The following is a 12,500-nucleotide window of genomic DNA, read 5'->3' on the forward strand; positions in this document are numbered from 1 at the left end:
CCCCCCTTTCTCACCCTCTCTTTCCCTCCCTCTTTGTTCTGCTCTCCCTCGCCGTTTCCTCTCCCCGTTCTCCCTTCCTTCCTTCCTTCCTCCCTCCCTCTCTTCCTCCCTCCCTCCCCTGCCTCCCTCCCTCCCCTCCCCTCTCTCACGGTGTGGCACTTCCTGTTGCTCTCGTTTTCACTTCCCCAGTCGTCTGGTGCGTGGGAACCAACGTTACTGCTGCGCAAGTGTCTGCTACTGTGGCTCTAACGTGCGTGTGTCTGTGTGTCTGTGTGTGTGTGTGTGTGTGTGTGTGTGTGTGTGTGTGTGTGTGATACTGGACTTTTTTTTAAACTTTCTGTGTCTGTCAGCTTTTGTCGATCTGTGTGTGTGTTACATTTTACCTATCCTTGTGTGTGTTCTCAGATGTGTGTGTGGGTCACTGCATTTTATTGCTGTGTGTTGTATTCATGTGTGTCTGTGTGTGTGTGTGTGTCTGTGTGTGTGCGTGTACATGTGCGTGTGTGTGTGTGTGTGTGTACATGTCTGTCATTGTGCGTATGTGTGTCTGTCCGTGTGCGTATACGTGTGTGTGTGTGTGTGTGTGTGCATGCGTGTGTGTGCGCATGTGTTTGTGTGCATGCGTGTGTGTGTGTGTGTGTGTGTGCATGTATGCGTGTGTGTGTGTGTGCATGCGTGTGTGTGCGTGCGTGTGTGTGTGTGTGTTTGCGTCTGTGTGTGTGTGCGTGTGTGTGTCTGTGTGTGTGTGTGTGTGTGGCCAGTTTGACGTCTATCTCTCAGGAAATCTCTGTTATTTCATGTCTATAAAAGGCCAGTAATGGAGATCCGGTGGAAATATGGCAACCAAGTCCAGTTTGTGTTTTGATTTTGCTAAATGATCGCAGTCTGCGCAAATAATTGTGATGGTGTGAAAATGTAATAATTATTCAAATGCATAATTATTTTTTTGTTTAAAGGCTTATTTCCAACAATTATGTTTACTGTTTAAGGCTCATATTTAATGTCAGGTTTATTGTCAACATCACCATTTCTATCTTTGGTTCATCCTTCTGGTTCAATGTTTATTCCATAAGTTATTGTATAGGACCGTGCATGACCTCTTTATTTTATTAGGTCTTTTTTTTTTTATCTTTTTTTTTTGTTGTAATACTCATATGTCTCACTCATTTGTATCTAATCAAATTCATCTAATTGTGAACAGCTCTCTCTAAACATGTGAAACCTGTGCCCTGTAGTCTGTGGGTGTGTCCTGCATATCTCCACAGTAAATAAATGGACTGGGTGGACACGCCATGCCTGGGTGAACTACCACGCCCGCCACACAAACAGTCAATGATAATTTTCAAAGACAATATCTACATGAATATACATGTTCATGCCTAATTATCAATGTCCTGAACTACACAGGTCTGTTGCTGATGACATTTTATTTCACGTCCCTTATGCAATTCATCAGCAGCCTATGTAAGGAGAGAGAGAGAGAAAGAGAGAGAGAATGAGAGAGAGAGAGAGAGAGAGAGAGGGAACAGAAAGATTCTCCATCAGATTACAAAGGGGTTAACTTTTCCTGGGTGGGCTGCGGTGCAATGCCCCAGGGGTGAAACACATACACACGCACACACACACACACACACACACACACACATACACACGCACACCTCTGCGGCTACTTGGAATTAAGCACATAATCACCATATAACTCATGTAAGTCCAGCTACTTACTCAATGACTGAAAAAGATAATTATAAAAAATATATTTTTTATTTTTATTTTATATATATAAATAAATATATATATATATATATATAATATTTACATTATTTACATTTATAGTGAAATAGTATATATATATATTTTAAATGCTATATATATATACTGTGTATATATATAATATTTATATTAATTACATTTAAAGTGTAATAGCATATATTTTTTAAATGCTATATATATATACACACACACACACACACACACACACACATATATATAAATATATATATACGTATATAACATAAACAAATATGTACTCTTACACAATAAATGGAAATAATATAAATATGATATATACAGTATATACACAGTGTATATATATATATTTATTTTTTTATTTTTATTTTTGTTATGTTGATATGTGATATGTGCTTTGAGGAAAAACTGTATAATAACATTTCTGTATATTTGAGTGGCTAAAATTGGGTATTCAGCCACATACAGTCTTGTAGTTTTAGTTTACTGTATTCAGACAGCACCACTTTAGAGATTTCTACAAATGTCATCAGCATCCTATATACAATCTACCTAAAATAATCTAAAAAGATTTGACATTGCATATAAATTATAATTGCTAATTTCACGTTAACACTGTAGTTAAAAAATAGCAGGTACAACATAGGTTGGCCGATGGTCCATTTTTGTTGAGTCAAGAAACCTCCATGGCTTCTGGCCGTGTTATTGATCTCCATGATCTCCGCTAAGCTGCATTCTCCACATTCTTCTCTGGCACTGATTTCCAAAGTCTGGCAAAATGTCCGTCAGCCTGTCGCAATCAATCAGCTTTTACGAGCCGGGTACCTGCAGATCTCTCCGTGGGTGGCTGCTTGAGGAAACCCGGGTGTCCTCGGACCCCTGGGTGGCGTGTGTGTGTTGAGAGACGTGGCAAAAGGCAGTTCCAAGGTGGTCCGCATTTTGACATAATGGATCACAGACAAACAGACCCATCGCCGTGTGTTGACACATTTGGGACCCCCTACCACACAAGATCAGGAGCCGTTGGTCAGTCCAGTAAAGGTTCAGTAAGGCTCCCCATTGCTCCCTCATAAAATATCTGAATAAATCTTCAAGTTTAGTATTAATAACCACGATCACAAATATCTTTTCAAATCCTTTGGAGCCAATGGAGGCAAATATGATTTTAGACTTTAACCAGCCTGATAAAAGGCTGGTTAAGGACAGACACGGACAAGAAACGGATTCTGCAGACTGTCTGAATTTGTTTATTAGACAGTTATCAGAGCAAATATTTACTGTCTATTGACACTTCTGCCCAGAATGAGTGTGACACAGCACTGTAGATGGAAAACACCTAAACATCTTACATCCGTATAAAAACAATTGCGACGAAAGAAAAAATATAAAAACCTATATTTAACAGCTGTCGCCTGACATTCAGCATTCATTCGACACACATTTCAAAGAGCAACTTGTGGACTCCCGAACACAGCCGCTCTCCGAACAACTGAAATGCGTCGGCCTCGATCATCTTCGATGTCAGATCTCTGTTAGATTGAAAGCATTTGAGCTCTCAGCCCAAAGTTGGACGGCTTGCGGGAGAGAGCAGCGAACAACTTCACCAGGCAGAAGGCATCTATTGCTGGAAGGACAACAGGGGAGGGAGAGAGGGGGAGAGGTGCGTTAGAGAGATTGCGCCACTCGGGGGTCAGAAATTTAGGAAACATTGCAGTGAAGAAATGGGTAAAGGCTGAGGAAACAGAAATGGCAAAAATCACCTCCAGGTACCATTAGCTTAGATTACACAATCATGTGTCTTAAGCGTATTTAGGACGAAATTCCGACTTATAATTTCTTTTTGTCATTATTTTTCGGACACACATCTCGGCTGCACGTCCGGCGGCGCCCGAATGCTTTTACCTGCGTAACGGATCTGGCTGTGGTGCAGCGGGCGTCGCTCCCAGTACGACAGCTGTTCCAGTTTGTCCAGGGGTTTCCCCAGCACCTGCTTCACCATCAGACTCAGGCCTCTCAGCGCAGAGTGGCTCTCGGCCATGCACACGCTGTTTTGCTTCATCTGGGTGGAGCAATGTGGGGGTAAAATCCTTAAATCACTGTAAGAAATTACTTTTACTGAGCTAGTGCTACTCAATGTGTGGATTTGGAGGAAAAAAAACAAAAAAACAAAAACATCACTTAAGAATAATAGGCTAATATCACAGTTAAGGATGCAACTAGATAAACTATTTATAATCAATTAATCTTGTTTTTTTTTAAATAATGTATGCAATTTAGACCATATAATTACTTATTATCTGTAATCCAACATTTGTTAAGTTCCCCCTTTCTTCTTTATTTGATAATATGGTCCAGGACAGGCATTCAGTTTGGCACGTTGTAAATGGCACACGTCGACCAATCAGGAGATTGATCACGTGACCGCTAATTGCTGGGGGAAGTTCCTGAATTGGGGCATTTAGCACAGAAGTGGAAAACCTGACATATGATTGAGAAACGCTAATTTGACGCTTTATTAGCTGATTGTTTTTTAAACAAACATCTTACTATCCTTCCAGGGATGACATTTAACAACCCCGCATACACAAGAGGATAACATTTCCCACTTGCTGGTCCGTCTATGGGAACCTGATAACGCGACTGTGAACCGGTTGCAAATACTGTTGTGACTCATTCCTTTCGACAGGGGATTGAAAGTGATTCAGACGTTTCACATTTCGTCTCTTTTTTTTCTCTCGTGCCCTTCCGTGGGCTTATCTGTGCAAGAACCCGCCAGCGGAAAAAAAACCCCCATTGGACTGGATATACACTTTAGACGATGATTTTTTAGATGATGACGGAGCTCTAGTTACCTTCTGGTGAACCGTGTGTAGATCCAGCAGCCTCTGCGGCTTCAGCAGCTCCTGTGCGGACTGGGGCCAGGTTGCCGAAAGACACTTCAGATCTGCTCCTGCATCGTAAGCTTTGAGAGAGATAAACAAACAAACAAAAAAATAAACGGGGTGAGTGAATATTTTTTATTATTTTTTCTTTTTCTTTTTTTTAATCAAATAACAGATTATCACTCATTGTATTCAATGACTGTTTACGTCAGGTCCGTTCCTCACCTAGTTTCAGTACCTTGCGGTCGGAGAGAAGGGTTCGTATGAAGCTCATGGTGTCGGGGTGCTGGCAGAACTCCACAGAACACATGTCCAATATGAAGACCTGGTCCGAAACGGCGAGTTGTATCAGGGCGACGCGCTGGGGTATTATGCACCCGAATCCGGTCCTCCACTCCATGTCCACTCCGACGGTGCCGCTCTGTGCAGGAGGACGCGGACCGGTAGAAACTTTTATCAATTCAGCGGACAGATTGGTTCGATGGACAGACAGGAGTTCGATTGCTCCGGTTTTGTTTCTTTTGGGGGTTTTTCTTTTTTGACTCTACCTTGTACACGGCCTCCCGGCACGTCTGGAGCCCTTCCACCGTGTCCAGGAAGTGAACCTTGTCGCTGGCGAGTGGCAGCTGGTAGAAACTGTCGCAGCTCGGATTCGGCGTCGGCTCCTCCTCTTCCTCACTAGGGGAAGCATCGCGGGTGCAACGCGGTTTAAGAAACTGCATTTCTCGAATGGAGGCTTGTGTAAAAAAGGAGCGTGATGACAAGCTTCTATCTATCTGCACTATCTAGCTGCTGGACGTGTTCCCCGGGTCCAGTATAACATAGACAGGTGTGGGGAGAACTGGAGCCAGATATTGGGGCTTACTGGAGGTCGGAGGCGGGGCCCCGCTGGCCTTCCTGTGCGTTGGGCGTCTTGCTGAACTCCCTCGACCAGCGGGCGACGTACTGAGGGCTGCGGTATCTTTCTAACCTCGTCACCACATGACTCTGCAACTCTGGGTCATCCGCCACTATCGCCTACAACAAACACACACACACACACTGTAAAGCAGGTTATACACACACACGCACGCACATACTGTAAGCAGGTTTTACACACACACACACACACACACACACACACACACACACACACACACACACACACACACACACACACGCATGCACATACTGTAAGCAGGTTACACACACACACACACACACATGCACATACTGTAAGTTGGTTACACACACACACACACACACACACACACACACACACACACACACACACACACACACACACGCTTGCACATACTGTAAGCAGGTTACACACACACACACACATACTGTAAAGCAGGTTACACACACACACACACACACACACACACACACACACACACACACACACACACACACACACACACACACACACACACACACACACACACACACAAAATACCTTCACATGATCACTCCAGTTCTGGTCCGTCATAATTTTCTAAAAGACCAAAGATAGAAGGGCAAAATAAATGGGTCACATAGAAGGGAATCTGTTTCTAGTTAAAATCGACTTTCCTTGTAGCCCGTTCAAAACTCCCCCAAAAGTCCCCAAAGTGTGTCTCGGGTGGAAATATCCTCAACTTTTCCACCCTACAACGAGCCCCAAATGTGACGTTTTAACTGATCGAGGTATAGTACAGCAGGGCTTCGAGAAAGTCAAAACGGGGCAACAAAGTTTTGCCGTCTATAACCAGTACAAGCACTCATCTAAAATGGAAATCTGCAAATATAGTCACAAGCGTCAATTAATGTCTGATCATGCTATTTCAAGGGGAATATCCTTGGAAAATATATTTGATTGAAAGGTTTTTTTTAATGACTGCATTGTTTCACAACTCGAATTAGTCAGGTCCATTTGATTTCAAATGTCAAATCACTTGAATAGTGCGGATTAATACGTGTTTTATCAAAATGCAAATAGCACATATTGTTCTGCTTGTCTTAAAGAAAGTAGACAGTAATGTAAACAACATGCATTCCTCCGACGTCTGAAAGTCAATTCAGACATTAACTGAAGAAGCAGACGTGGACGGCGAGGATGCACCTGCTTTGCATCATGGGAAGTCTCGCTCACGCATTCAAACGCAGAGAGCTGCAGGAGTATTTCAGTTAGAATCCAAAGACTTAAAGCGATGAAAAACCTGATCTGAAATCCTGTAAATATTCACGTCACACCAGAGCTCTGCCTTCTATAAACGGCGGCGCAGTTAAAATGAGCAAGAAAGGTCGTAAAAAAAAAATACAACGTTTTGACACCCCTGTCTCAGATTTCAGATCTGAGACAGGGGTGATTTCCAGATTTTGAAAGCCTGTTCGTCTTCTTACCTCGGTGAACCTCTTGTACATCAGGAAATGTAAAGTGCCTTTTTTCCTCAGGCGCACGGCGTGGGGACACAGCGCTGGGAACGAGAAGAAACCGCGCTCACTTTCAAAACGTGGACAGTGAATACAACGGGATAGCGGGATGGATCCTATTCCGCTAACAGATCTCTGTTGATGCCAAAAAACATGGCAGGCATCTTGCACATCTCCTGCGAGGTACGGGTGTTAGAGCAGTGGTCGGGTTTGGTCGGTGCTCCCTTTGCTTGCATTGGTGTGGGCGTGGTTAAAAGTTGTTCCGGAAACAGCCAAGCATGGGCGCCCGACATATCGTGCCTTCAACTTCGAAAAGCAGCTTCATGCTTCGCACATAAACACGGACACACCTGAGTCAATGTTGAACTTCTCCAGGAGCCGAAAGACCCAGCTGGTCAGACTCTTGGGCGTTATCTGAGCGATGCGGGACAGGTCAGGATACAACCTACAAATGTGCATTCACATCCACCAAAACACGCACACAGACAAAAAGAAAACCCATTGCCATCGGATCATCCATATTTTTGGGTTTGGATGTCCACCGGTGCACGCAGACGTGTCGTACTTTGTGATGGTCTCCAGAGCGAAGGTAGGGTGGCACCAGGAGTCCAGCAGTGTGACCAGGTGGAGCTCTAGATGAGGGTGGCCCGTGACAAAGGACTCTACTAACGTCACCCTGTCTTGCAGAATAAGAGGAATACAGATCTGTAGAGGAAAATGATGGATAATAAGCGGGTTAACAACATACATATTCCATAATACAGTATAATGGTAGGTAACGTTTATGAATATGAACCTTTTCTAAACATTGGCTTCAGAATGACCCCTTTACACCAATCCTCAACACACTTTGTGTTGAGGATGTAATTTTAAATGGATAAAAATGCCATTTTTGCCCATCAACCTACACGCAATAACCCATAATGAAAAAGTGAAAACATGTTTTTAGAGTTTTTTGCCAATTCATATAAAACCAAGAAACTGAAATCCCTCACTTATTTAAGTATTCAGACCCTCAATTCGGTACTTTGTAAAAGCCCCCTTGGCAGCAATTACAGCTTTGAGTCTTCTGGGTAAATCCCATTAAGTCCCATTAATCCCATTCTTCCTGGCATATCCCCTCGAGCTCCGTCAGATTGGATGGGAAGCGTCTGAGCGGCCATCTTCAAGTCTCTCCACAGATGTTCTTTGGAGTTTAGGTCAGGGCTTTGGCCGGGCCCCTCGAGGACAGTCGGAGACTCGCCCCGAGGCCCCTCCAGCGCTGTGTTGGCTGTATGCTTGGGGGTCATTGTCGTGTTGAACGGTGAACGGTCGCCCAAGTCTGAGGCCACGTGCGCTTCGGAGCAGGTTTTCTTCAACCATTGCTCTGTATTTGGCTGCACTCATCCCTCCCTCATTTCTGACCAGCCCCGTCCCTGAGCGCGAGAAGCACCGCCCGAGCACCATGTTGCCACCTCCATGCTTCAGAGATGGCATTATCCGGGCGATGAGCAGCGCCTGGTGCTCGCCAGTCATCGTGCTTGATGTTCTGCCCGAAGAGTTCAATTTTCGCCTCTTCAGGCCAGAGAACCTTTTCCTTTTAACGCGGTTGGGCAAACTCCCTGCGGGCTGTCTTATGCCTTTGACTCAAGGGTGGCTTCCGTCCAGCTACTCCATCTTAAAGGCCTGATTGATGGAGCGCTGCTGAGTTGGTCGTCCTTCCGGCAGGTCCTCCCATCTCGGCGGAGGACCTCCGAGGCTCTCTTAAGTTGACCGTTGGGTTCCTGGTCACCTCCCATGACCAAGGCTCTTTTTGCCTGGTTACTCAGTTTGGCAAGACGGCCAACTCTAGGAAGAGCCCGGGTGGTTCCAATTTTTTTTTCCCCCATTTCACAATTATTGAGGCCGCTGTGCACCTGGGAACACTCAAAGCTTTAGAAATGGGTTTTAATGCCCCCCCTGCCCTGATCTATGTGTCGCCATAACTTTATCACGGAGATCTACAGAGAGTTCCTTGGACTTCATGGCTTGGTTTTGGTCCTGGCATGCAGTGTGAATTGTGGGACCTTATATACACAGGTTTGTGCCTTTCTAAAATAGGTGGACCTTAATCCCGTTCTAAACACAGCTCAAGGATAGTTAAAGCAAAACAGGACGCACCTGACCAAAATTTGGAGTGCGAAAGCAAAGGGTCTGAATATTTATGTAAATGAACATGTTTTCATATAAACATGTTTTCACTGTCATTATGGGTTATTGAGTGTAGATTGAGGGGCAAAAATGGTGATTTTATCCATTTTAAATGAACACAATAACATGTGCAAAAGATGAAGGGGTCTGAAAACATTCTGAAGCTACAAGTTACACAATGCTTCACATAAAGGAGAAAACAAAGTTTAAAAGAACAGATAAAACACAATGAATGAGTCAAAACAAATATAAAGAATAGTCTTAATTAAAAAAGGCAAGAAAAGAAAGCTAGTGAAAAAACATCACATAATAAAATAACATTGTACCTGCATAAAACGGAATTGAAGGCCAGATTATAGAAATGATTCTCATAATATATTTATTGAATGTGCTATATTGTACATTTTAAAATGTTTAATATAGCATATCTCAGGGTATTTTTGGGGTTATTTCGGCAGCAATTTCGCCCAAACGTGTTTGCTATGGCTTGGGGAGATTTGCAAACAAATGATCATTTGTAAATTCAAACTAAAAGTGCATTCGACAAAAAAAACCTCACACAATACAATGAAACAATATATTTTCTTACATCTTCCATATCCAGTACATGTTGTAGCTTGAATTCAACACTTATTACTGCTACCTGAGGACAAAGGGAAGAAGGAAAATTATGAAGCACTTCATCTCAGATTTCGGTTCCATCAGAGTATGTCAATATTGCCACCCACGTCACGGTAACGCTTGAGCTTCTGCAGTTTGACGATGTGCTCTTGGAGCTCGGCGGGATCCATCGACTTCAGCTGGTTAATGTCCACAGCGGGGTCCTTGGGATCCATGGCCAGTCGGCAGATTCAACGCCTGACGTTGCAGGACCAACAAACGCTCTTCTAGGATGGATCTGAGGGGTCACCGGGAGGTGAGACCTAAGAGACAGAAAAGCACCACGTCATGCAAAACACAAGAATAAATTAAAAAAAAACAAAAACAAATATAAATTCTTCTAAATAAGAAAAAAAACCGCTGTGACAGATTAATTGAAGAAGAGCGAGTTAGTGCACTATCAAAATTGTTGGACATTGAATATCATGAAAACGTATGGTTCTTATTTTAAATGAACTAATAGACATTGTCGTTTGTGTCTGCCCTCCACAGTTAGACAGTCTGTTTATACTGTCAGCAAGGGGGAATTATGTTGTGTAATTGACCCGCAAGGAAAATAAAACGCAGACAGAAGCCGCCGCAGTTTTCCGCCAGGTCATCAGAAGCGCAGCAGAACGCGGACGCAACTTCCTGGACGGGGTCGTACAGGGGGAAAAAAAGAAAAAGCTCTACAGACGAGGGAGAGGAGCGAGGAGCGGCGGCACCGGGACGAGCGGAATAGCCGAACCGCCGGCGCCCATCCCCCGGACGACCATCGCCGGCCTCTTTTGTGCCACTTCAGCCCCCCCCATCGGAGTCCCCCTTTGAGAAGGGCTGGAGACGGGAGGTAACCCGGGCCCCTGCTCCGAGTCAGCCAGAGGACAGCGGCTCATCCTGGTTCTGGACCATTGTGCCCAGCCATCTCAAAAGTTCCGTAGAGCTCTTCCTGCTGGTCATTCAAATCTGCATTCCCAAATAACCTGCTGGTGGATCATGGCGCCCGACCTGAGAACACTCTATGTCATTATTACTCACTTTTCACAATATCTGAACCTCCCTTGCCCTGTGACACACACCCTGACGTGTTGGGTAAACGCACTAACCATGACAAATATAGTATATCATACGTTTAATCCAAAAAGCATTTTGGAATAAATGTGCATCATTAAATGTGCATCACTGAATGTGCACCATTAAACGCATCATCGTACTGCAGAGGCGCAGACCTCTCTTCAGCCATTGTTTTCCTGTGGAGCAGTCCAACGTACTTTACTGGACTAACCTCTGGAACTAATATCCCCCACCTACCATATCTTTATTAGCACGTCGTTCAAATGTTTTTCTAGGCCGAGCGCACGCCTCGTCGCCCCGACATGGGCTTCGCAACGCTAATTCAGACCCGCTCGACCTCCGTTTGGTTAGTATTTACTATTTACTTCATCAACTTCTCTCACGTGTTCACCTGCGGCTGCCTGCGGGAAGCTCGTGCGGCACTTCCGGGTTCGGCTGTCAACGGATTGGCCAACGAACGGGCGATACCACTATCTGGGGAAAAAAAGGGGGGGGGCGGTTTAGTAGTATTGGGTCCTACCAACAGCGTGAGAAGCTTAAGCGAGGGGGGGGGGGCACGTGAAAACGGTGATTTGCGTGTAAAAACAAACGCCTACATTGTGTCTTTTATATTTAATGAACATGCAATTCCACAGACGTTTTTACATTCGAATTAGTAATTAAAAAAAATAATTATAATGAAATAATAAAATTGTTTGTGTTTAACGTCTGTGTCGTATCCTGTATTTTATCCTAATTTTATCCTAATTTGCTCGCCGGCCTTCTATAGGTGTTCCCCTGTTTATCATTTGGACGGCCCAAGAGGGCCACGCGCTGGGTGGACCTCGCCGGTCCGAAATATGACGGGATGTGGAACAGATTTTGCAAAATTCGTCCGTCTCTGTGCATCATTTTGATTTGAATATCCAAATGTAGCGTATCTGAACCCTGACTCTGGTCTCAGTGATGGCTTCATGGCGCACGCGTCATGGTTATCCAAGGTTTGGAGAAGCCGATACAGTAGTTACCGTTGATGTAGTATTGTCGATTGGAAAAATGAATTGGAATTTGCTCCTAGAATTAAGACAAGCCAATATATATATATATATATATATATATATATATATATATATATATACTTTTTTAAAATTCATTCATTCTGTTTTTGTTTATTTGTTTGTTTATTTATTTGTTTATTTGTTTGTTTGTTTGTTTGTTTATTTATTTGTTTATTTATTTATATAATATATAATAATATATAATATATAATATCCACTCTCCAGTCTAACCCTAATCCTAAACCCTACTTTAATTCACTCTATTGTCCACTGTCCATCTTCAAAACTGCTTTTACTCCATATTGCGGTAAGGCTCATGCCTTTACTTTGAGTCTGCCACAATATGTTGAAATGTTTGACGTGGAAGAATAACTTTGCTCTAAAGGTCTTAAATGGCCTTCATCGGCATACCATCACAAGCCGGTTCAGGGTTCAAGCGAGCGTGTTTACCTGTGGGTGTACCTCCACCCACAGGTAAAGGGGGGGGGGGGGGGGGTCCTTTGTTGGCGGGCCTCCAGGGACTCCACCACCTCGGAGAATCCCCCCCCCCCCCCCCCCC

General features: G+C 43.9%; 1 protein-coding gene across 2 annotated transcripts; it reads right to left on the bottom strand.

The window, feature by feature from the left end:
- Nucleotides 1–3,030: 3,030 nt before the first annotated feature.
- Nucleotides 3,031–11,319, bottom strand: exd3 (exonuclease 3'-5' domain containing 3). Of its 2 annotated transcripts, none has more exons than XM_080017538.1 (13): nucleotides 11,296–11,319; nucleotides 9,923–10,117; nucleotides 9,784–9,837; nucleotides 7,591–7,730; nucleotides 7,376–7,470; nucleotides 6,996–7,069; nucleotides 6,070–6,108; nucleotides 5,494–5,645; nucleotides 5,177–5,306; nucleotides 4,854–5,049; nucleotides 4,599–4,708; nucleotides 3,649–3,805; nucleotides 3,031–3,370 (listed from the first exon to the last, which is right to left on the bottom strand). In XM_080017538.1, exons 2-13 carry the CDS (start codon nucleotides 10,028–10,030, stop codon nucleotides 3,279–3,281), a joined length of 1,347 nt encoding a protein of 448 aa, XP_079873664.1. In that variant the 5' UTR covers nucleotides 10,031–10,117; nucleotides 11,296–11,319; the 3' UTR covers nucleotides 3,031–3,278. The 2 variants fall into 2 exon arrangements, with proteins under 2 accessions (XP_079873664.1, XP_079873665.1); XM_080017539.1 differs by lacking the exon at nucleotides 11,296–11,319 and adding an exon at nucleotides 11,142–11,278.
- Between the last annotated feature and the right edge of the window lie 1,181 nt (nucleotides 11,320–12,500).

Source organism: Zeus faber, assembly GCF_960531495.2.
Source record: "Zeus faber genome assembly, chromosome: 17".
NCBI classification, from domain to species: Eukaryota; Metazoa; Chordata; class Actinopteri; order Zeiformes; family Zeidae; genus Zeus; species Zeus faber.

Bases quoted from the DNA above. Each gene is read 5' to 3' on its own strand.
- exd3 (XM_080017538.1), bottom strand. From the start codon at position 10,030: ATGGATCCCAAGGACCCCGCTGTGGACATTAACCAGCTGAAGTCGATG. The intron at 6,109-6,995 runs GTAAGAAGACGA...TTGGTCTTTTAG, and splicing joins TGTACAAGAGGTTCACCGAG to AAAATTATGACGGACCAGAA. The intron at 3,806-4,598 runs GTAACTAGAGCT...TGCTCCACCCAG, and splicing joins TACACACGGTTCACCAGAAG to ATGAAGCAAAACAGCGTGTG.